Genomic DNA, 24888 nt, shown 5'->3' on the forward strand with positions numbered 1-24888 from the left:
GAGCAAGCACCACATGTAAGATTTTTCCCAACAAAACCATCTGTCATTGATTCCCCTTGCCAGGCTTTGCAGATGACACGTTGCCTTCGTTAGTTAACTTTCTTAAGGCAATGAATCAAAAAATTTACATCTTTGTCGAGTTGCTGGGATAGGTAGTATCACTGAAGTTCTGGGACTTCCAAAAGGTGTAGTGAGACGTGTTTTCCACCAGCCCCTCTGGCCTCCACGAGTACAACTGACAGCGGCGTGCCAAAAAGAAAGACGCTGTGCAGCATTTTACAGCTGCTTACAGACTGCCACTGCCAGATCTAAGATTGGCAGGAGGTGCTTGAACGAGGGGCACCCATAATACAGCCTCGGGCCTGGCTGCAGCAATTCCATACTGAAGACTGGAACAGGGGCACTGAGCAGCAGCTTACAGAGGCTTGAGCCCACCTTGAAGGTATCCAGGGGGCGATCCCCGCTCAAGCATCATTAAGAAAATAAAAAATTCGAACGCATGCCGCTTTCAACACTATTCAAAGCAAACACTGGGGTTAAGAACACGCCTGGCCTCAGAGTTTCGGAGAATCCATTTGGAAGCAGGACGACACAGAGCAACAGATCAAGGGCAAGGGAGTGGCTGTATGGCAATCTTGTCATTTGCAAGCAAAACCAGTCGGTGCAGTCACATGGCCTGCTTAAAATCAGTCGGCCACTTTGCCAGCAAGCTCACAGGCCTTTTCGTGCCACTGGAGCCCACAGCATCTGCAGGACCTCACAAGGGAGGTTCACAGAGGGGCAGTAGCCAGAAGCAAGAGGTCAGGGGCCACGAAAACAGGGCACCAATAAACAACAATACCCTGGGCAGTTTACAGACTGGCACGCCTGGCATTAGGCTTTTGCTGAATACTTTGCCTTGAGGAGGAAAACTGTGGCTCCAAACAACAACAAGAAGAGCGGGACAAGAGCCACAACTTGAAAGAAGGGCCAGGACAGGAACAGCCAGCATCACAAGTCTGTGCTAAGAAGCTCCAGCCAAGACTTCAAAAAAGGAAAGAAAAAAGATGGCTGACGCATTATCCCTGAAGGGAACACTACTCCTGGAATGGGCTAAAGCAGCAGAAGCAGTCCATGGCATGGACGTGGTGCAGGAAATAGCAGAGCTCGCATCCACCAGTTTCAACAATGACAATGCAGACGCACCGGAGGATAAGTACGACAGCGATGATGAGCCAGCAGTAAAGGAGCAGCTAGCCAGGAAGAAGCAGCACCTTGATGTCCGCAGCATGCCTGACTCTTCGGACACCCACCCCGGCACCAAAAGAAAAGCAAAATCAGGTACTGTGAAAAGCAATGATTTGGGGCCAATGTTGGAACAATTTTTAAAATTGCACAAGGATGTGGGTGCTGATAAAAAGAAGAGGCACAGGGATGTCTCTAGCAGCTCCAGCAGTGAAAGTGACAGCACAGACAGTCTGATTCTGGGGGCAAGGATGACCAGGGCAACCTTAAAGCACAGGTTGGGCCAAGCAACAATGTCATGTCTCCAAGCCCACAAATGACTAAATATGGGAGGCGCACAGCCGGCGAAAGTGTGAATAGAAGCCTAAAAAAGACTATTGCATGGCACAGAGTGCAAAATTAAGGAAAAGATTTGGAAGAAGCAATTCATTGATATTTTTTGCCTATTGGAATATCAAGAATTAGGTTTTGGCATTTCCAAGAGGGATAAGAAAGAGGAAGAAAAAGAGCAAAGAGGCCTACCTTGGAAAAGAATATTCAGAATTGGGAGGCCTCTTTTCAAATCCTGTCAACAATCATCTAAGAAAAATTCCCAGAAGAGGGCACTGCACTGATTGCTTATCACCACAGAATCCTGGAGATTCACAATACTTTTGGGGGGGAAATCATGGCTGAACTACGATAGGGAGTTCAGGAAGGAGATGCAGATATTCCCTGACCTGGGAAGAGGAAGACCCCAAACTGTATATTTTCCATGTCTTAAAAGAAAACTCAGTTCGGAATGCTCAGAGTAATAAAGACCAAGAGCATCAGAGTAACAGAAGGGGTAGAAACAGGCAGCATACCCAGCGCAGGCACCAACAAGACAGTGCAAATGCCAACAAAAACAACCCCCCCTTTCAAAGATTCCCCCCATGGGGGTAAAAAGCAGGGCAAACTCAAGGGCAGTTCGGCAACCGCAGCACTGGTGGGGCAAAAGTGAGCACCCCAGGGACCTGCTGGTATTTCAACAGAGGATCATGCAACAAGGGCACTGAGTGCAGATACAAACACCAATGCAGCAAATGTAATGGTGGCCACAGCAGCAACAACAACTGCACAAAATCCTCTACCTCCAGGCCCAGCCCAAAAGTCACAGAGGGCAAAAACATCCCTAGTTATAAGATGGGGGCCTCACCAAGAAATATTGACCAACTACAAAAATTGTTAGAGAGCTACCCTGACCCAGCAGCTACAAAATTCTTGGGGCAGGGCTTCAAAGATGGCTTTCAGATCCCATTCAAGGGCTATGGATCTCCCATCATACCCAAAAACCTAAAATCTGCCTCATCCCTAGCCAGCATAATAAGAGAAAAAATTGGTAAAGAGCTAAAACTAGGGAGGATTGAGAGTCCCTTCCCAACACCCAACCCTTCAGAGTTTTTATGACCCCCCATCCCCCCGGGCATTGTGCCCAAAAAAGAGCAGGGGGAGTTTAGGATGATCCACCATTTATCACGCCCACCAGAGCCAGAATGGTACATTATCTGGACGGTTTCTTCTTCACTGGCCCAGCAGGGTCTCCCCTAGGCAGCTCATCCATCAAAATATTCAGTGAAACCATGCAGGCATTAGGGGTCCCTCTGGCGCCCGAGTAGACAATAGGACACACCACCACCCTGTAATTCCTAGGAATTGTAACGCTCACCTGATTCCCACGGAGGCGCAGGTCGTGGCAGGAAGGTGTCTGTGACTCGAAAGGTGATGTGCAGGACTCTATGGGCTTCTGGGGTCGAACCTCTTCGCACTGTGTGACGAACTCGTAGGGTGAGGTTTCTGCAGATGAAAGAATATAGGGGTTAATGGTCTGGGTTGTTTAATGTCTCTCTTCCTCTCTCTCCCAAGCTTCTCCGTAGAGCCCCCAGGTCAACGTGCTCACCTTAGATAGGTGAATGCTGGACTCTCCATCTGCGTCTGATGCAGGGCGCTGTTGCCAGTTCCTTCACTGGTGAAACATAGGCCTCTTGGACTCAGAGGACCTTTACCGTCGTTAATCGCACGAGCGGTGAGTTTCCAGACACCTTTTTAGTCTTTATAGTCTTTAGAGTCTTTAGGTGCAAGGCACGTTAACATTGAACAGGACTTCGTATGATGCTTTTCTCCCCTTTTGCTTGCAGGACTCTTGAGGAAGATGAAATAAAGCGCCTGGAAATGCATGAGTAAATGCAAGCGCTCTAGCTGTTCTTTCCCTTGCAGCGTAGTTCGTGCTGAAGAGGCACCGGAGTATTTGCAGGCATTCTATTGTGAAGAGCGCGATGGGTGTTAGGAAAGATTTCGTAATTGTAGGTAATTTTCCTTCCATGTGGCAACCCCTAAACTTTTTGCTGTTGTTTTTCACCTTGTTCTCGACTTTACCAGAGAAGTGCAGCCTTCTGCCGCACTCCTCTGGGCTTTCGCACCTTTCTTACGGGGAAACGGACATGCCCTTAAGACAGTCAGTACCGGGGAACGCTGTTTACCGCAGTTTCTTCTATCATGTTGCGGCTTTCGCGCAACATGACACACGAGGGCACTGTAAGCTAAGTTACAGCTCTCTTGGGTCTCTAGCCTTCTACAGGCCCTAGATACTCTTTTAGGATGGTATTTTGATCGGTGCAAGTCATTCAGGGACTGGAATGGTGGCAGCGATCGTTTTGTTTATTTTGAGCTCCTTTTGGCGTTCGGAGCACGTTTTTCGCACTGAACCCAAAATGGTGGCCTGGCTCCCAAAATGGCCAGACCACGAGGCTCCTTTGTCCTGTCCACTGACCGTCTTGCTCCCTTCACCTTCCCCAGGTCGAGCGACCCGGGGCCTTCCTTATTTGGGCATGTACTTTCCCGCGAAACGTGGTTGCTTTCGCGGGCTTCTACATGTCGTTTGTGTGCCTCCAGGGTGTGGGCTGGGATGTCTGGTCCCAATACACATCCTGGGTGCCAGAGAGTCTAGGGTGGTGTGAATGCCTGGGACCACCGTGGTCCGTGATTGGTCCACGTATGGTATGTGTGTTGATGAGCGGATCTCCCATTGGCTCCCCTCCGTTTTGGCGCGAAGGGAACCGTGGATAAGAGGGGGCTGGAAACACCACTACCATGTCGATCTCCTGAGTTCTCACGAACGAAGGAATACAGGAGCCAAGTATCCTGCAACCACGAGGCTGGACCGAGGAATCGCTGGTGACCCGCTGAAGGAATCCTCCTTTGCACTGCTGTCGTCCTGTGAAACCCTTTCCTCCTTTGATCGAACCAGAAGGCCTGTACTGGTGCTTCGACCTTTGGAATAGCAGGAACAGCTATTCCCGGCGACTTCATCAACTCCTGCCAAGTAAGCCTTCGGAAGTGTCTCTGGGCCATCCAGTTGACTGACCAGCACACAAGGGAGTCCTGCTCTGTAACCGCCGCCAGGTTGTGTTGTATTTCGAGTCCTTGTCACTCTCCCACGCTTCGTACACTTGGCGTTCCCAAGCCTGAAGGGAGGAGTGTACATTTGGCTCGAATACACACGGCCGCTCCGTTGCCCTGCGGTGGTGACAAAACTGTGCAGGTTTCTTCGATTGGGACGTCTTTTTGCTCTACACGACGACGAGGCATTTCCCGACTCTTCTGAACCTGCCAGCTGCTGAAACTAACGTGGAGAAGCCTGGGTCTGCTTGCTTCGGGGACCGGTGAGTAGTATAGCTAGGATCTGGTCGCCCTCCTGCAGTAGCCCATTGCTTTTCCCCGCTGTGTAAAAACAGCACCCTTTTGTTCGCCCTCGCGCTCTGCTTCTGCTCGCTGTGGAGGCTGCGCTTGAGTCGCGGAACCTGTTCTTCTGTTGTGCACTAACCCGAACTGCCTGACTTCCTCCGAAGAGCTTCTCCTTTTGCCCGTTGGCACCGGCGTGGCAGGTACTTTGAGCACAAGGCTCCACTCTTCGCAGGGCTCGGACTTCCATCTAGTTAGGTGCCTCTGAAGGCGAACTGAGTCTAAAGCGTTATCGCACTGCCTGTTTTCCTTCCCTTTCAGGTGGACTACACATTTCGTGCTTATAACGCTAGCGACTGTTGTATTTGTATATATATTGTGTTGATATGGTATGTGTTGGTTTAGTATTGTGATATTGTGATTTTCTCGCTACGGTCATTGTTTTAAAGGCCTTAAAATAAATGTGTATCTATTTTTGATATAACAACTGTTTGGAGTAGTTTGTAAGCGCTCTTGCTTTGTGTGCTCATTGCGGGCTTTCAGTCACCCTCACCCCTCTTGAGACTTAGTCTTGACCGCCGCGATCGCTACCTTGATTGGTCTGGCTCGTCCAGAGGTTACCCTGTTCCAAGTAATTAGGTTGGCCTTCTGAACTTCTGCGCCACCAGGACAGAGTTCAGAAATCCGTCTTAACAATGGGCGTAAGTAAATACCTGTCTAAGGTCTCTTCTTTTGTCTTTCAGAAGCTTGTTTGCAGCGCCGGAGTCCGCGGAAGGCCCGTAAGTAAATACGATGCTTTTATCTCCGCAGGTGGTGATGCAGCGTGAAGAATTCCAGAGTTCATGGAGTGCCGGTAAGTAATGACAATGCTTTTGTCTTCACAGGCGAAAGTACAGCGTGCCTAAATGACCGCAGCCGATGGATCAGGTGAGTAAGCACTGCGAGTTAAGACTGCCTTGCTAACCTGCTGTTTCTTGTCTCTGCAGATGCTGCTGTCGACTGGATACAGGAATGGTGAGTATGATTCTTGCAGATTGAGGAAGAAAGGCTGGAACAGACTCGGTGAGCGTTCTGCTGCAGATGCAGAATAACGCGAAGCACGTTTCATCCATCGGGTGTGGTTTAAATAGCCTTGGAGTGATGAGGCATCTTCCTCCACCGCCCCGCCTAGCTAAGAAAAGAGTTCCAGTTCCAGAAGCTTTCCCCATGCTGAATCCAGGGAATGGATCTGCCCCACCCAGGTAAGAAAGTAGTTCCTGTTTACAGAGGACTTCTAAGTGGCTGGTAAGTAAGCAGCATGGTCTGCTGCAGGTAAGTCCACCCAAACATCTGCACACATATTATGAGCCCGGCGCTTCCAGTGCCGGGACCGATGATTCTGATGAGCCTGGTGCCACCGGCGCCAGGACAAGGTCCAAAAGGTCCCCGTGGGGACCGGCTGGTGCCTAGGATTCGGGTTAGGGGCCTGCTTCCAAGGACTTTGGGCTGGTCCTGGCTCCTTGGAAGCAGTGATCATGACAGGAATAGAGATCGACTCTTCCAAAGGGGAATGCCGCTTACCCAGAGATAAAATAGAGGACCTTCTAAGGACAATGAGGTTGAGGTCAGGCAGGGACAAGGCGACCCTACGGGAAATACAATCCCTCGCTGGGAAGCTCAATTTTGCTGCCAGAATCATGCCCCAAGGCTGGGTCTTTCACAGGAGCCTGGAACGAAAAATGAGGGGCTTACAAAGCCACACCACCACATCAGATTGGGCAAGGAAATAAGACATGGCCATGTGGGAATCATTTCTTAACAATTTCAATGGCCAGGTGATATGGCGCGAGCCCATGAATGGAGCAGACAAAAGGTCCTTGTTCACAGATGCGGTTGGCAGCAGAGGCTTTGGGGTATGTTTTGGTAACAAGTGGTGCGCTGGCCACTGGTCTCCCTGCTGGCAGAAGCAACGCTGGACCAGGAACATCACACTGCTAGAGATATTCCCCAAATGGCTGGCACTATTTATGGGGGACTTGTTGGCCAACACAGAACTGGTCACATGGTCAGACAACATGGCTGTTGTACGTATTTTAAACAAGGGCGCTGCATCCTGCCCTCTGGTGCTAAAAGTATTGAGAGAAATGACAAAAGTCACCCTGAAAAACATTGTTATAATTGGATAGCACATTGCAGGCAAAGATAACAAGGCTGCTGACGCTCTGTCCCGTTTTCAGTTCACCACTTCCAGGGCACTAAATCCACAGGCAGGAGCCATGAGGACAGCAGTTCCAGATGAGGTTTGGGCCATCATGGAAATAACCAGGTCATCCCCTGCCAGCCAGTCACAGCTCTCCCATGAGATGCCCCCTTCCAGCTCGACCCCGCCCCCCTACCCAGGCCTGGGCAAGTGGTGAAGTGGGGGGGTTGTCTTTCCCAGCACCACACTCCAACAGGTGAGCCAAAAAGTGTCCTAGGGGAACTGGCCAAAAAGGCACTAGCACAGAAAACTGCCAAAATGTACAACATGTGCTTGACAGATTTTGGAAACATCACAAAAGTCACCAACATCAGGGATATCCAGGAGAGCCATGTCAATGACTTTATGGAGTGGGCTTTCAAACAAAGCAAAAAGGCGGCATGGGCTTCATCCCATCTGGCAGTAGTTTCATATTACACTAGATTAGCAGAGGCACCCGACCCCACCCACGGCGCACTAACCAGATATGCACTCAAGGGTTGGTCCAAACTGGAAGGGGTCAAGACAGACTAGGCGCCCCTCAATTTTGCAAAATGAAAAATTCTGCTAAACACCCTCCCTGCAGTATGCAACAATGCCTACGAGACCACCCTATTTAGAGCAGCCTTCACACTCAACTACTTTGGGGCTTTCAGGATTAGCGAGGTAGCCTCTAAAAACACAGGATCAGAGGAAGGGCTGGATGTAGGCGACATCCACCTGGGGAAGGACTCCATGGCAGTGAAACTCTGTAGATCCAAAACTGACCAACTAGGAAAAGGGAGGATCATCAACCTTTACTGCATTGAGGAAACAGAATACTGCCCCATCTGCACCACTAGGGCCTTCCTGAGCAAGCGCCCCGGCAGGGGGGAGCAACTGTTCACACACAAAAATGGGTCTGCCCTCAGTAGATTCCAGGTGAGGTCTGTACTCAAGAAGACTAATAGCTATTGGGTGGAATCCTACTGAGTTTGGATCCACTCCTTTAGGATAGGAGCAGCCACCTCAGCCTGGATGGGGGTGGGGGGAGGGAGTTGCAGGAAAAAGCCATAAAGGGGTTCAGGGGCTGGAAATCGGGGTCTTACAAAAGATACATCAGGAAAGACTTGATCTAATAAGTCTCTACCCCCTTTCCCTCTTTCCCTCTTGTGATCACAGGCAACCTCCCGTCTCAGACGGCGTGGATCGTGGGCCACTCCATCACCCGGGCCAGCAGATGGCTGGAGGAAAACCGGCATGCATTTCCAGGATACCATCACTTACTGGTGGGGCAAGCCGGGCATGCGCTGGGGAGACCTACACAACAAACTGGCTGGCCTACTGGGGGCCTGCTCTCCTCCCCCGGAGTATCTCATCATCCACCTTAGGGGCAATGACTTGCCTCAACTGGGCAGGAAGCTCCTCCTGGCTAAAATCTGCACCTCCCTCAGATCCCTGGCTCACATGCTAAGACTTCGAACAGAAGTGATGTCAGAAATCATCCCGCGCCAGCATTGGCATGGGGCAGAGTGCAACAAAGCTATGGTGATATTTAGGTGCAACTGAATAAAGCAGTGGCCAATTTCTGCCTTTTCTTAGGCCTCAAATTCATTAAACATGGGATCTCTGTGCACAACCAGGCCATGTTCTGGAGTGACGGGGTCTGCCCGTCCATTGAAGGCATGGACATCTTCACCAGTAACATTTTCTGGACCCTGGCTGCCAGAGGCTGTACTTAAATGATAGCACCTATTTTGGGGGGAACTCAGGGGGTGCCGATCAGCATCCCCTCAGGGTGGCGGGGGGGGGGGGATCAGCCTCGAGCGAGCCCTAATTGGGAGTAGGGCCCCCCGCTCACCTGATCCCTCTGTCCCCAAAATATATATTAATGTTATCTTTCTTATGTGATGTTATGGTTGGTTTTTCTTTTGCACCATGGCTGGTACTAAAATAAAGCTTGTGGCCAAAGCTTTTCTACCTCACATCCTGGTTTCAGTCTCCTCGTTCCTGTAACTGTCATTACTGTTCTTTTCTGTCATATCATACTTGTCACCCGCATGCCACCCCCCACCCCGCACAAAAACACTTCCAGGATTACACTACCACTAATATTCAGTCTGACAAAAATGTAGCACAAGTGAAAATGCATATTGCGTCATGGTGCACAAGCGTGTGAGTGCAAAAATGATCTCAATTTCACATGCTGGGCTTACATAAAGCATTTCAAGTATCCAATAGAACATTGGTGAAAAAACGAAATGTGCAGAGGGCACCCAATGAGCAACAGTACGTAGACCATTGTTCTATTGAGCCTGGTTTTAACATCTCATGTCGTGCCCCTGGACCTCCCCACGGGATTTCACCTGCCGTGGCTCCTTGAAAAATACTGTCTGCTAGGGGGAGTCCTGCTACACATGTGTGCGAGTGCTGTTCCCCCTTTGAAGATAGCAGCGGTATTCTCCTTTGCCCCTTTTGCAAGGGTTGGGGCAAACAAGGCCTCAAGATTTCTGTCTAGTCCAGCTGCAGGGGAGGGATTCCACCTGCTTACCCTTCTGTTGCACCATTGTTTAAACCAGTGTTCATTCGCTGATCCTTGCTCTGCTCCGTCACGTTCGCCGTCAGACAGGGCACCCAGCTGTCGGAAGGGCTGGAGGGAGGAGAGGGAAGGGCTGGGATGGGGGGGGGGGGGGCGCAGGGGAGTCAGTGTTCCGGCTGTCTTGATCCTCGTGGATGCTTTTCAGAACCTCTGTGCCCCCACCTCTATCAGCGTGTGAAAGCAGTCCTGTGATGCATGCAAAATGCGGCTTTCAGGTCTTGCAGGCCAGCAACTTAATCGCTGACTTGGGCCATCTATTAGCGTGTTTGTCGCATGGAGGGCGATCTGCTCACATACACTTTGACAACGGCTATTTCAAACGCCTCTTGTCAGACGGATTTTTCTTCTCTTATAGCTGCCGGGCCTTTGCATTTCAAAGTACCCCGTGGGTCCCCTCTCCTATCTTCGTGTTGTGCCTGCCGTCCAGATCAGTCACCGAATGTGCCGGCAGGGTTGGGGCAGAAACAGTCTCTGCTTTCTCAGTCTGCCGCGGTGTTGCATGGCCTGGAGCTTCTGAGCTTCCCCCTCAACGCTTCACTGCTTATACTTTCGGGGTGTGCAAGAGGCTCCCGCAACCCAATGTGTAAATGAGAACCACCACTCCCGTAGCTCTGCAGTCTTGGAAATAGAATGTTCATTCATTCGACGTCTTGCACCCTGTATGCCCGTGCTCAGCTGCAGTTGCCGTCAGATGTCCGTGCCCAGCATTCCCTTCTTCTGCCACATGTGGTCCAACGCCGCCGTTTCCCTCGGCTAATTCACTGCTATCAAGAGGGGCTGGGGCAGTCTCATAGCCCCAGCGTCGCTCCCATGGCAATTTCGGGTCCCAGCTGCAACGCCTGTACCCTCCTGCTGTGGTGGGTCAAACTCTCCCTCAGTTGTTCCGATAGGCTCATCTGGGCCGCCTGCTGGAAAAAACCCTTCATCATATGTACTCGCAGCTTGCAGAGTATCGGCTACCTCTTGCAGTATGGCGGTGATGGCACTGCTCCTGCACGTGGAGATGGCAAGGGAACGAAGACCGGGGGCTGCCTGCCCTCCTCCAGATATAGGCCAAAATTGGACTGAGGGAAGGCAGCCCCTTTTTGAAGCATCAAACACGCCCTTTGTCCCCCACCCGCCCAGATGGGAGCGGGCCTTTGATGTGGATGTCAGGGACAACCTGTTGTCACCTGCCCCGGTCACCTCCTCGCAGTTTAGGGCGCCCTGAAGTCTGGGTCCCTATTGTGCTGGGGGCCGGTGGCCCACCTCAACACCTGCATGATAAGTGGCCCAGCACCTGAAAGGTGCTGCCCACGTCCGGGCCCAAAACAGAGCCCACCTCCCAGCTTATACCCTGGGCCTTCCACCTCCAGAGGGCCCATGTCTAGAGAACTCCGTTCTGCAGTGGATAGTGCAGCGACGCCTGCCATACTGCGGGTGGTTTGATGCGGCGTGCCCGGTCGAAGCCGTGGTGACAGAGGTGTGTGCCTGGGCTCCGGTTGAGAGACACGGCGCAAAGCGCTGCAGCTACCAGGGGGTGGTTGGGGAGACAGGCAGGCCCCCAGGGGAGCACAGCTGGCCCGGTTGTCATGAACTTGAGTGCACACAGCACGAGAGGGTGAGCTGCTGAGGAGTCCACCATTGCGAACTCTATCATCACAACTGGGGGCCAGCACAAGCCCTTTTTCTTGGGCCGGGCTGAGCAGGCGACGGCCTTGGGCGCAGAGCTAAAGAGCTCAGGAGGGGGGCGCAGTAAGGGACCCACCCAGAAATGTGTTTCCAACCTTGCCGGACAACAGAAGATGCGTTGGAATATGCAAACAAAGGAATGCATATTCCAAACGCAGCTTGTGAGATGCTCTGGAATCACACACCCTGTGCCCCTCATTCTCTGTGCCAACAGCCTTTCAAGTGGGGCAATTTATAAGTGATGGCTCATTTAACACGCCTTTGTTATCACCAGGCCTGCACAAGTATCAGTTAGCTGACCAAACCTATGCATTCTTCAAAGAGAATTAAAATGCCACAGGAACATTTTAAAACTATTTATTATTTTGATGTGCTTTATTTGACCCAACAAAACGTTTTAAAAAAAAAAAAAAAATATATATATATATATATATATATATACACTTTAGTTACATATACCTATCTCTGGGAAGGTTAACTGTCATTTTCTTGCTTAAGTAGTCTGGCGGCTGCTTTGGGACATGGACTAAATGCATCCGCTCAGTGTCAAAGGTCTTTTAATTTTCTAAACAAGCCACTGCCTAGCGCGCCCAGCAATGTCACTTGGTACCTTGATTAGGAAAGCAGGGTTTATTGTGTCACTGTGCAGACCATAAACAGTGGCAAATCAATGCTGTGATAGGTTTGCAGCAATGATTTGTGCGCTACACAAGTCGCCACCCTGTTGGTTAATGGTGTCTATGCGGTTAACAGAACATACTTGTTGTCTGATGTGCCCAATGTCCATACAAGAGCACACTGGGATGTTTTGTGTATATGGCTCCGACGAGCATGCCATACACAAAACATCCCAGTGTGCCATAATGTGCCCACACTTACAAATAAAGCAATCAAAGAAGTTGCCTCAAATTACATACACTAGGCCAAACACCCTTTCTGCACTGCCACACTGATTTTCATTAGCTGCAGGTCAGCACTAATGAGAAATGCTAATGCCAGCTCTGTTAGATAAAGCATGGGCCTGCTCTTTTTTTGCTGAAATAACCCCTGAGGCCTGCGTAATAGTGAGGAGGTAGTGGTCGAGGAACTGTGGACCCTTTACCATGCAATAGAAACCGGTATTGTTTAAAAAGCTTCATCAGCTTATTACTGGTCAGGCTCAGGCTTGCAAGAGGTACAATCCTTTCTGTGTAGCCTGTCTGTGCATTGTTTATTGGGTCTCTCTTGTGTGGTATCCTGTCCTGTCCGTCGCCATAATTCCCTAAAGATGTTTCTGTATTGAGGATGGTCCTGCACACAATGAGACCCAGCCCTTCCTCCTCTAAAATTCTTCAAAAAGCAAAAGAGCCCTTGTCCCCATTTGAATGGCTGATGTTACAGCCATTTAATACTCGCATTAAAAAATGTAATTTGTCTAAATGAGCATCTATGGTTCATGATTACAACAGTTTTTAATGTTAGGGTGAGTATTATGAACCGTGATGTGAGCACCAACCCATGAATTGGTTATGCATTTAGAGATTCACGCATACAATCCTTTTATCACAGAATTGTTTATCAAATGTAGAGATCTCTGATAGTCCTGAAATGCTCTGATTAAAGCATACAGGAATCCTCATTGGTGCAGTTTGTCCCCTTTATCAATCTCACGGAGGTATTTTGAAAGAGTACAATAAGAGTGTACCAGACGGTCCATCTTGGAATGATAACCCATCAGAAAATATTTCATATGGTTAGTCCAATATTGCCCCTTGCGAAATACAAGTGAGGTAGTACGAACAGAACACAGGGCCAGTGGTCAGTGAGCCCTCAGACCTCAGTAGGCTGATCACACCGCAGTGTGCTAGTACGGACAGTTTGAAACTGCATTCAGGCAAAGCCTTCCCTAAGAGCAGGTGACAGAAAAACCAATGTACTTGGGCCGCAACAGCTGTGTTTTCTCATTAGAATTTTTCTGTGAAGTACTTGAATTACAATGTAATGAAACTATCTTCATCTATATAGCAATTATTTATTGATATTGAGGAGGGGTTTTGTTGCACAACAGAGGTGTAGTTTGGGAGTGATGAGAGCCAGTCGGGGAGAGAGGGGCACATTCTGATGTTTCGCCCTGGGCACCAAGTTGGCTAGAAACTGCACGGCAGCAGCACCCATGCTATGCCCAGTTAAAGCCTGCAGCTGTTCTGAATCACATGAGGAGGCATTTCAGGAGTGGGTTGGAATGCAGCACATAGATTGTAGCTGGCTAATATTCAGTATTTAAAGGATAACTGGCATTGAATGACAGACTGTCGAATACAAATGTGGTAATCAGACTGAGGAATGGTTATGAGCAATGTCAACACTGTTGCCGCTTTAAAATCCATTGGTGCATCCAGCTGCTGTAACGTGGTGTGCTGCTGAGGAGTTGCTGAGCTTGCTATTGCCAGGAGATGGTGCCGTGGTTGGCCACAACAAGGTGAGCAGTACAGAGGTCGTGTGGATCTCGTGTGATCCCGTAACTGATCTTGACTCCTGCCTGCAGCATGGCAAAGACGCCCAAGTCAGGGAAGCAGAGTGGCATCACCACAATGCTACAGCCATGTGACAAAAAACAAACACACTGAGGTGGCGACGGACCAAGTTCACAGCGCTGACCTACTTCCGGCCCTGCTCACACAGATGTCCACCAAGACAGATTTACAGGAGCTGTTGGCGGAGATTAGAAAGGAAAGTAAATTCAAAGGCACAGAGGAACTCTCAAACCAGCACCAAAATGTTGTGAGAGAGTATCAGAGATGGGAGCAGCAAGTATCGCAGGTGGAGGATACACTGAGTGAGCAGTCATTTGAGGTGGGGGGAATGATACAATAAAATAGAGGCTTTGGATTCGGGTTGCAAAGTCTTGGGGTGATACAAGCAGGAAGATGGGGAAAATTGCACCGGCAGCAACATCTGAATCTGTGGTATCTCTTCAGCGTGCGGGATGATGAACTTCGAAACTTTGTGGCAGGCCTCTGGCGTTTCATCTTCGACCTTCCTGACTCGACCCAACCATTGAACTGGGCAGGGCTCGTCGGACAAGGGCCCAAACTTCCTTGCCCCAGGACAGGCCTCCAGATGGGTTATCCAGAGTGCACTTCGTCAAGTTGAAGGCACTCATAATGACTGCTGCTAGATCATCTATGGCAAACTCTTTCCTTAAAATGTCCCTTTCCCCTTATCAGGACTTGGCTTGAGGAATAAGGATGTGAACTACAAATGGGGGTTTCCTACAGCACTCAATTTCTCATACCGAAGGAGGCGATGGGCTGTTCAAACACTCATGGAAGGGGAGAGCCTGTTGAGGGGTCGGGGTGGCTGAGGTGGAGGGGCTGAGTTCAGGCCCCAACCAGGAGGCGCCGCAGAAATTGATGAAGGTGAACAGGGGGAGGAAAGTGAAGTGTCCAGTCCGAAAAGTGATGTTCGAAGCCAGTACGGTTAGGGATTGTTAGGGAGAATTCTCAGAAATGTGCTAATTCCCTCTATCTTAGAGACCCCCAGCAACTTTGCTGGATTTTGAGGACTTGTTTTTTTTAACCTGGAGAGAGTGATGCTCTTTTTCCACTCATGCATTTTAATGTGATTTTGTACACTGTGGTTCTTTTGGTTGTGGAGTCTGACCAACTCCATAGGCATCATCATTTACATTGTGTCACCCAGCACCTTCAGTGCAGTGACACAGGGAAGTCTTTCAGATTTCCCAAAGGTTTAAATACCTTCTCTGGGATAAACTACTGTTTCCCAGAGCAGTAAAGTGAACTTGACTTTACTTACATTTGCAACTTTCGAGACCCAACACACAACATCTTACAAAAGGGTGCTGGAGGGGGTTACTTCGTATCTCCTTTGTCTAGCTTCTCATGTAACATTTTTATGTTACACTTTACTCACTGAATGGCTGGTGGCAGTGGTTTACTTTTTACTACCATTATGCGATTTTACAGCAGGCTGCAGTTGGAGCCACGGTAAAGCACCCATGGGTGCCATTTTTGTCAAAATGGCCCTGGTCATCCTTTTTCGCCATTTTTTGTGGAAAGGTCCTTCTTGAGATTTACTCTTCATGCTAAACCAGGTTTGGTCCCTGTATTCATTTTGCCTTTGGCGGGATTCACGAGTGAGTGCCCAAAACTCCATGTGCTTAGTCTCCTAGGAGACAGGATTGCACTCTTAGGTGATTGGCCAGCTGCCTGTCCGGCAAGGACAGCCACCCTACTGGGTGACTGACAGCTAGGCTGCAATGAATGGGAGCAAGCTGCATAAAAGGAGAGGCTTTTTGGCTTGGAAGGCAGAGTCGATCACTGGATGAAGGAATCCGAAGAAGAACTTGAAGAGGACGCCTGCTGCAACTCCTGGACCGTTGGTTTGCCCGGTGAAGCCCTGGTGCTGTGCTGAAACTCCAAATTTGTATCAGAAGTCCCTGCAAGGACGACTTCTCCCTTTGAGTTGGTGGGACCAATCAACTCCAAAGTAAGCCACCTCGACATCCTCTCGAAGCTGGTCGAGTTTCCACTGTAGTCACTGATAGCCAGGTAGAGGAACACAAGTTTGTGTGTGTTGCTTTTAAGCTGGCTAAGAGCTCCAAGAAGATCCTCTGGACTCCCAGGAAGCAGGACTGACCGAGCCCGAGACCCCTCACCAGAGTGCAGGACCCCAGATGCAAGGAAAGCCCATCTTGACAGCCAGGAACTGTGGTGTTGCCATTTGCAGTAGACGCGGGGAGCTCAAAGATCGAAGTGCCACTTGTTTGAAGATTGCCAGTTGCAAGCGGTGACCGCCCACTGCAGTGCAGGAGTCCTCACTCTTGTCCCCACGACTAAGGCCCAGGAACAGTGAGATCTGCAGAGCTGCACAGGAACAGAAGTCATCTGCTGCAGTTTTTCTTCAACCTAAAAGTACTGTAAAGTCTAAGAACTTACCCCTTGTTGTGTAGCCACTTGCTTGGTTGCATTTGTAGAGTTCCTCTCAGCTTCTTTACTTCATAAGCCTAATCAGCTTGTGGCCCTACTTTGATTTCTTCTATTCTACAAAGACTTTTTAGACATTGGAAAAGACTTTCTACTTACCTGCTAGAAGTGCTTCAGTTACAACTTTTGCTAACTTAACATTGGCTGGCCTGGCTTCCTGAATGATTCTTCTCTCTTCTGTTTATGTGTTTTGCCTTCCTTCCAGAAAAGCGTTAACTGACTTTGCATTGGGGGTTGTTTTGAAAGTACTGACCTACTTAAGAATAACTGTGTGAATACTTGCTTTATTATGAACTCTTCTCTTTAACATTACTCCCAAGAATATCCTAAATGCAACAGTGACATAATAATGCCATCAGCACCCTAGCTATTGAAGTCACCTGAGGGTGTATATAGTGGCTGTGTGTCATCCTAAATGGGTATTTGCTGATTTAGAAAACAAAGTGTGTATTTTTGGAGTGCATTTGTGTGCTGCTTTATATTGCTCCCTTCTGAAGAAGGCTTATCCTAACTGACTAATACATTAATTGTTTAATCGAGAAACCTTGTGTGTAAGAGTTTATTTGAATAATTGTCACTGTGTAACTCCCCTACAGCTCACATTGACCCCTCTTGAAATAAGCCTGGCTGCTCAAGACGCTACCAACCTGTGTAGTACAGACTTATACCAAAGGTTGGGTTCCTATTGCCAGGTGGTCCGGATTGTTGTAGTGCACCCAAAGGGTACTGTATACAAGCTTGCCTAACAACTATCAAATGCCTTTTTCACGTCAATAAAGGCCATATATATTCTAGACCCTTTTTCCATAGCTCTGCCCTTAAATATGTTTAAGAGGAATAGATTCAAATCTATCCCCAGACCCTTTGTGAAACCGGTCTGCCTAGGGTCAGCTCTACCAGTAGTTGCAATCCATCTTTGTAAGTGAGATAGTAAAACCCCTCCAAAGATTTTCCCCAATGCATCCAAAAGTGCGATAGTGCGATAATTTTCCGGGTCTGCCCTATCACCTCCCTTGTAAATCGGAACGATCACGGCAGACTTCCATGAATCTGGAATAGTCTCCAACCTCAGAATTTCTTTTAACAGGGGTACATGGGGCTGCCCACTCTTCTGGGGCCTCTTTTAACATCATGTTTGTAAGGCTGTTAGGGCCTGGAGCCCTAGATCTACTTGCCTTGTTATTAAGTTTGAGCAGATAGCCCTCGTCAAAGTGCAGAGACCATCCCTCCCCCGTAGTGAGTAGTATTAAAATCACTCTGAATGTAGATAGCACTCTGCGTTCCCCCTTTTACTAATTGTTAGGCAGAAACCTGTGCAGTTCCCTTAGGGACCACTGCAAAAGATTTAAGACTACATGTGTTGGCAGTAAACCCACTTTGTAGCAGTCTGTACCACCCAGATTTACCTGGTAGCTGTGGCTGAGCAGTCAGACTTCCCTCAAGAAGAGTTAGGCAGTATGCAAAGTATACACAATAGGCACTCAGATACAATACTACAAGCAAACACTGACCAGAGCTTTGGTATCAAAGTATATAATTATTTATTTAAAAACACACTGTTTGAAAAACACTCCAGCACTCTTATTGTAAAATATTCTAAACACAGTTACTATTGTAATATATACACCCCTTTTTCCTTATCAGATAAGTCTCAGTAAAACACCACTTATTTTCATACAGAGGTGAGCGCTTCACTAGATTGCACTCCAATAAGTTTGTGAGAAAGGGAGGGAAAAAGACAGAATATGGAAAGGTACACCACTCTAAGATTCAGGAACACTATAAGCAAGGCAGAAGAGCAAAAGTCACTGGTGAGCCAAAGTCCAAAGGCTGGGCCCACTCTTAGAGAGAGCAGAGCACAAATGCGCCCAAGATCACACAGTTACACTAGGCTTAGAAAGTCTTGCAGAGGGTTCAAAAAGAGTTTAGAGGCGCTTAGGAAAGTTTAGCCAGGGTGTCCCAGGCTAACCCAGGTTCAAAAGCCGGGGGCTAAATCTACCCCTACAGTCGGTAGCAAGGGAAGCCAGGCGAGACACGGTACCTTAAGTGGGAAGGATCCTCCAGCGGTGGCAGTTGTTCCTCGTAGTGGGTGCAAGTTGCGGCGGCCTCCAGGGCAAGAGAAGATCTCGACTTGGAGGAAAGAGGAAGGTCGTTGCACTACCAGGGCAGAAACCAGCCGTGGAGTTTTCCGGTTAAAGGTGGTACCTTTGTTTCGTGGTCGTGGTAAAACGTGGTATCCCGGTTGCTGGGGTGCTTGGCACGGGCAAGGCAGCCACGAGGTACGTCGGGAAAGCGAAAAGACGGTGAAACTGGTTATCCCCACCAGTCAAAGTAAGAAGACTCTCCGGCGGGAGATCTCTGTCGTTGGGAAAAGTGGTGAGGCAGTCCAGCAGGGCTCCACCGGTGGTGGTGTCGTGGCAGGTCGGCTCAGCTTCTCCCTCGTCGGATTCTTAGGTCCTGTGGCGACTTTTGAAGTTCCAGTCCCCAAAGCCCTGCTTTTATGCAGAAAACCCCCATTCACTCAGCCTAGCTGTCACTCAAACATGCTAAGTGGTGAGCCGGCCGGCTCACCACTTGGGCCAATCAGGATGGAGTGCGACTTGAGTTGCCTAGGCAACTCAGTCCAGGGTGCCTAAATTCCCACTCCACCCCTCCTAAGTACCCCAGACAGCGTGGCACCACTTTGGAGGGCTTCTGTGGAGAAGCCCGCCAAACAGTGGAACAAAGGGCTCGACTTGGGTTGGAGTCACAGAAGAGAACACAAACGCCATTTTAGAATCAAGTTTTGGCAAAAAATACCAGCCGGAGAATTAATATTAAATAAACCGGCGGTATGTTCGAGGCTACCATAAATAATTAAATAAAGATAGTAGCCTAAAACAATGGGAAATCCCATAGGAAAATATTCGTGGTTGAATATAAAAAGTAGTATCCACTGCCACCAGCCAAAACTCGATCAAGGGGGACGGAGACGTGCCCTCTCGACTAACAGATCCTGGGGCAATCGAATTGCCCCAGCCAGTACGTCCACAATATGATGGTTTGTACTGGTTCTGTTCAGAATTTCAGACTAGTAAAGTCAATGGTGACTTTACATGCCCTGGGAGACAGTAGTCAGTCCCAGGGTATGGAGTCTATACTGGGGGGTCACTATGACACCCCTGTGTCACTGCACTGAGGGTGCTGTGTAACACATCACAAAAACACATGAAGCCCTATGGGGTAAAAGACCCCATAGCCCATTAAACACATCTAGATCCAAAGAAACACACTCAAATCATGTTCAAGGGTGAGGGTAAAAGTCTTACTCTTGGCAGGAGAAAAAAATAAACCCCAAAAATCCAGCAAAGCTGCTGGGGGACTCACCAGGTTAGGAAATTCAGCCTAAACAGAGAATTCTCCCTAACACTAATCACTTATGAAATTGAGGTTACTGTTACTTATTGAACTTAAAATTCCAGAATATGGCTTTCACCCCCACTGTGACGGGAGACATGGCCTTTAACAGCACAAGCCCAGTAAAGCTCAAGCGAAGTGAAAGCCATTCGCACCCCAGGGTTTATCCAGGGTGCAAATGGTTTCTCCCCCCCCTCCTCGGGAGATTGGCTGCGCAAGAGGCACAAATCGCCCAAGAAAAAAAAAAAAAAAAAGATGGCTGCCGCCATAGTGAAAAGCCATTTCTTTGGCGACGGTCAGGAGCGGGAGAGCGCTTGACTAGAGCGCAAACCTCTGGTGCAGCAGTTAAGTGGGTAGGGACCGGGTGTGGAAAGGGTTTCATTTGTTTTGATAGGGGGGGTGTAGGGAGGCCACAAGGAGAGGCTCCCTGTTGCCTCCCCCACTTTAGAAAAAAATAAGATGCCGCCATCTGGGGAAGGGCTTCAGGTGGCTGGAAACAGCTGGTGGAGAATGTGCATTCTGACCTGTTGTTCCAGTCACCCGATTGGCTCAGCGCCCTCCCCGGGTGCAAATGCACATTACACTTACAGGGGACCATGTGGAAAAGGTCATAGGAGAGCTTGGAATAGTTCTCTGGAAGCACAACACACTTGGTCCTGCGAGGCATTGCTCATGATAATGACATTTTTACTTCCCATTATCCATTTGGTCACATAACCGACCCAGAAAACGTTACAGGCAAATTGTGACTAATCGAAAGCTTTTCAGCTGGAAACACAACCAAAAAAATGCATTGCATTAAAGACGATTAGCTATACAAACTAAAGAAAATAGCAATTGGAGATCATTAGGTGGGAAAGAACACTCCACTTTTACATAGAATAGAGTAGTCACAGAGAACCACCCCAAAATGTCTGCATGCTGTGGAGCTTTTAAAGATTTTTTGTGAGAGAGTACCTTTGTGAGTGGGACATTCTGTTTTTGAACAAAGTGCATCTACTTATTCATGAACTTGCGGGCATCCCTATTTTTTCTGCTGCAGGTGCCACTTACCTCCAATCACAGGAATGTTGAGGTTCTCAACACGGGACACCACTGATGGTAGGTTGCAGGGGGCTAGAATCACTGGGTCGAAGAAGCTGGTATGAGGGGCAACCACCAGGATGGGTGCTTCAACACAGGTCGCCTTGCGGCCCTTTATACATATCCAGTGGAAACCAGAGACGAAGAACATTAGCCGACTCAGGAAGCGGATCATATAATGGAAAACTCTAAAATGAAATGGGAGATGAGGTAATATAAAAGAAAACACTTGCTGTCAATACATTTCTCTGGCACAAAGGAGACAGTGGTCATTAGCTTAAGATAGGTGCGAGTTTCAGTGCAGAAAATGCCTCCACAAATTTCCTGCACTGCTCAGCCACTGCGAAGGGGCGGCCTGGTGGCTCCAATTATCCATTAAGGCTGCTTTGCAATCTCACAGCTCTGCCACTGTACTAAACCCCCTTGGCACTATTCATAGTGAAAATATGGACCCTGTGGCTCACTCAAAGATACTTCCTGCACCCTCAGTACAGTTCTTCGTTGCATCTTTCCACTGCTTTGTCACTATGAGAAAATGAGACCACGTCTACGTCAAAGTCTTAAACTGTGCAGGTAATCCCAGTACAGTTTTGGTTTCTCTGGTTATGCAAGCAAAACAAAAGGGGGAAGGGATCTTGTTTGGTAAACTTCGAGATGGGAAGACCTGCACATTATTAAGAATCGAGGGTTTGAGTGCTATCTTTCTACATATTCCTGCAGTTGATTTGTATCACACAGTGACAAAGCAGAGCAGTTGTTGGAGGAGGACCAGACACATTCAGCTTTGGTGGATAGATTTGCCAAAGTAGTGGCACTATTGACAGCAAAATACAGGGATATGGACAGTATAGCAACAATTAAGAGAAGAGCTAGAGAACTTAAATAGTTAAAGAAACAAGAGCATGCTTTGGTAGTAACGTGAATACCAGGAAACTACCAAATAGAGCAGAAGGAAGAGAAATTTAATGAGCATAAGACAATATAAGAAAGTGCAGAATTAAGCAAAATAAATCAACTTTATAAAGCTATCCATCCACATGAGCTGTTAATGGTCCTACATCAAGCCGATTAGCTAATGGAGGTAGTAGGGAACAATCGGGAGGAGATGCGCTCCATTTTTGTTAATAATGAACCCCGGAAATGAGACGCATGGGGCACAGTACATATTTACAGATTAAAGTTATCAAGCATATGGGGAAATGGGGGTGGAGAACGACTGTAGTGACAGTAAAGGTTACTTTGCGCAAAGATGGTGGCATCAAAAGTTATTGGCAAAATTAACTCCTAGAAAATGGCAGTCTGTGCACAAAGAGGTTTTGACCGCAAGGATTTTTGAAGGACAGTCGCATTTAAATGTGGATAACACATTAAGTAATGAGGCAACTTTGTCGTAATTGGACCAGGAAGTAGAAGAAAAGGGGCAAATGTACTGGAGAAAGTGAAAGATGGGAACGATCTTAATCAGTATTCGATTGGACAGATCAGAACCACATGCACTTGTGAGGGAATGAAATGTGTAGGCGGAAATAGGATCCCCAAAAGGAACTGCGGATTGAAGAAATACTTGGGGAAATGCACAACATATGAGCGGAGGGATGGCAACAGCAAGGCCCCTCGGAAGGGAGAGGATTTCAAATACAAGAAAGATGGAGAGGATGAAGGGGTGAGTGGAGGGGAATGGTTGGCATGTCGACAGGAGCACATGACAAGAGGGAGAGTGATTTGCGATAAGGAAGGGAATACAATCTACCAGACTGCAGAAGGTTAAGTCAGGATGTGGAAGAGCTTTTACAAAATAGAAAAGGAGGGAAAGAATGCAAAAAGAGCAAGTGAAAAGACTGGGGCAGTACTGGTGGCATCAAATAAACCAAGGGAATCAGTTGCCAGGCTGAATGACTCTCTCCCACATAACTCATCTCCGTAGAACACATGAGAGAAAAGTATTTTTTTCTTCAAGGATTATCGCCATGTCAATATATATGGCTCAGTCGTAATTTGAAGTTGGTGCCACAGCGGCAACAGTAAGCCCCGTGGCATCTGCTTGGCACTTGTTGGTGTTCATGTTTAACCTTTGGGTTGTGGGTTATGCAACTGGGCTGAGGGGATAGGCACGGATGGTCACAGTACACTGCTGGTTTGGGGGTGGCAGTGAGGGTGGGCTGGGTGGGTGGGTACAGCGAGGGTGGCACTAGAGGGCTGCGGGTTAGGCTCAACATGGGAAAGGGGGTTTGGGGATGGGCTGGTTGAAACTTATAGAAATGTCTTTGCAGACAGGCACGTGAAGTTTGGTGCCGTTGGCATAAGCCCCACAAATGACCAATGAAAAAGCCTGCTGTTAGGCAGAAACCTGTGCAGTTCCCTTAGGGACCACTGCAAAAGATTTAGGACTACAGGTGGTTGGCAGTAAACCCAATTGATAGCAGTCTGTACCACCCAGATTTACCTGGTAGCTGTGGCTGAGCAGTCAGACTTCTCTCAAGATGGGTTAGGCAGTATATAGAGTATACACAATAGGTACAGAGACACAGTAGCACAAGCAAACACTGACCAGAGCTTTGGTGTAAAAGTATATAATTTATTTAAAAACACACTTGTAAAATTACACTAGCACAAAAAGAGGTAAGTAAATTCAACACACAGTCACTATTATACATATACAACCCTGAGTACTTATTAGACAAGTCTTAATGAGAAACACCACTTATTTTCAGACAGAGGTGAGCGCTTAACAGAAGATGGCACTCTAATAAGTTCTTTAAAGAGGGAGGGAAAAAGGCAGTTATGAAAGCACAGAAATCTTAATACTTTTCAAAGAACCACAGCGAGGCAGGTTAGGCAAAGTCTACTGGGGAGCAAGGAAGTTAAAATGCCAGGCCCACTCTTAGAGAGAGCAAGCGAAATGTGTCCAGGATCACACAGTGGGGTTATGCCCAAAGAGACTTTGTAAATCGTCCACAAAAGATTGAGATCAAGTCAGGAAAAGTTAGTAACAGGTCTTGGGCTAACCCAGGTTAGAAAGTCAAGGATTTACTGTCACCCCGAACGATCTGTCGCAAGGGAAGCCAGGCGGGACACAGTACCTGAAAATGGGAAGAACGCTCCAGCGGGGGCAGTTGTTCCTGGCAGCGGGTGCAACTCGGTGTTTCGTCCAGAGGAAGAGGTCTCGACGTGGAGGAAAGCTGAAGGTCGTTGCACTGCCAGGGAAGAAACCAGCCGCAGAGTTTCCCGGTTACAAGGTACCACCCTTTTCTTCGCGGTAGTGGTAAACCGTGGTATTCCGGTTGCCGGGGTGCTTGGCACGGGCAAGGCGGCTACGAGATGGTCCAGGAAGGCGAAAAGACGGGCAAACTGGTTATCCCCACCAGTCAAAGGAAGAAGACTCTCCGGGCTGGAGATCTCCTCTGTCGTCGGGAAAAGTGGTGAGGCGGCTCAGCAGGGCTCCACCGGTGGTGTCGTCGTTGCAGGTCGGCTCGTCTTCTCCCTCCTCGGATTCTTTAGGTCCTGTGGCGACTTCTGAAGTTCCAGTCCCCAAAGCCCTGCTTTTATGCAGAAAACCCCCACTCACTCAGCCTAGCTGTCACTCAAACATGCTAAGTGGTGAGCCGGGCGGCTCACCACTTGGGACAATCACACAAGAGTGCGACTTGAGTTGCCGAGGCAACTCAGTCCAGGGGGCTTAAACCCCCACCCACACCCTCTGTGGTACCCAGACAGAGTGGCACCACTTTTGGAGGCTTCTGTGGAGAAGCCAGCCAAAAAGTGGAACAAAGGGCTCGACTTGGTTTGGAGTCACAGAAGCAAACACACGCCATTTTGGAACCAAGTTTCGGCAAAAAATACCAACCTGTGAATTTATATTATCTTAATAAACCGGCGGTATGTTCGAGGCTATTTTAAAAAGTGGTAGCCTCGAACAATGGGAAAATCCCGCAGGAATATATTCGCGGTCGAATATAAAAAGTAGTATCCACTGCCACCAGCCAAAACCTGGTCGGGGGGAACTGGACAGTGCCCCCTCGAATAACAGACCCCGG

At 48.5% G+C, this 24888-nt stretch overlaps 1 protein-coding gene across 4 annotated transcripts in view; it reads right to left on the reverse strand.

The window, feature by feature from the left end:
- LPCAT4 (lysophosphatidylcholine acyltransferase 4) overlaps positions 1–24888 on the reverse strand; it is a 2084283-nt gene that overhangs the window by 1829508 nt on the left and 229887 nt on the right. For all 4 annotated transcript variants that reach the window (XM_069633760.1, XM_069633761.1, XM_069633763.1 and 1 more), the window contains exon 3: positions 20825–21042. In XM_069633760.1, coding sequence (XP_069489861.1) covers positions 20825–21042 — 218 coding nt within the window. The remainder of the gene's footprint in view (positions 1–20824; positions 21043–24888) is intronic.

The sequence above is a fragment of the Ambystoma mexicanum genome, chromosome 13 (assembly GCF_040938575.1).
Source record: "Ambystoma mexicanum isolate Mex_15411 chromosome 13, UKY_AmexF1_1, whole genome shotgun sequence".
Lineage (NCBI taxonomy): Eukaryota > Metazoa > Chordata > Amphibia > Caudata > Ambystomatidae > Ambystoma > Ambystoma mexicanum.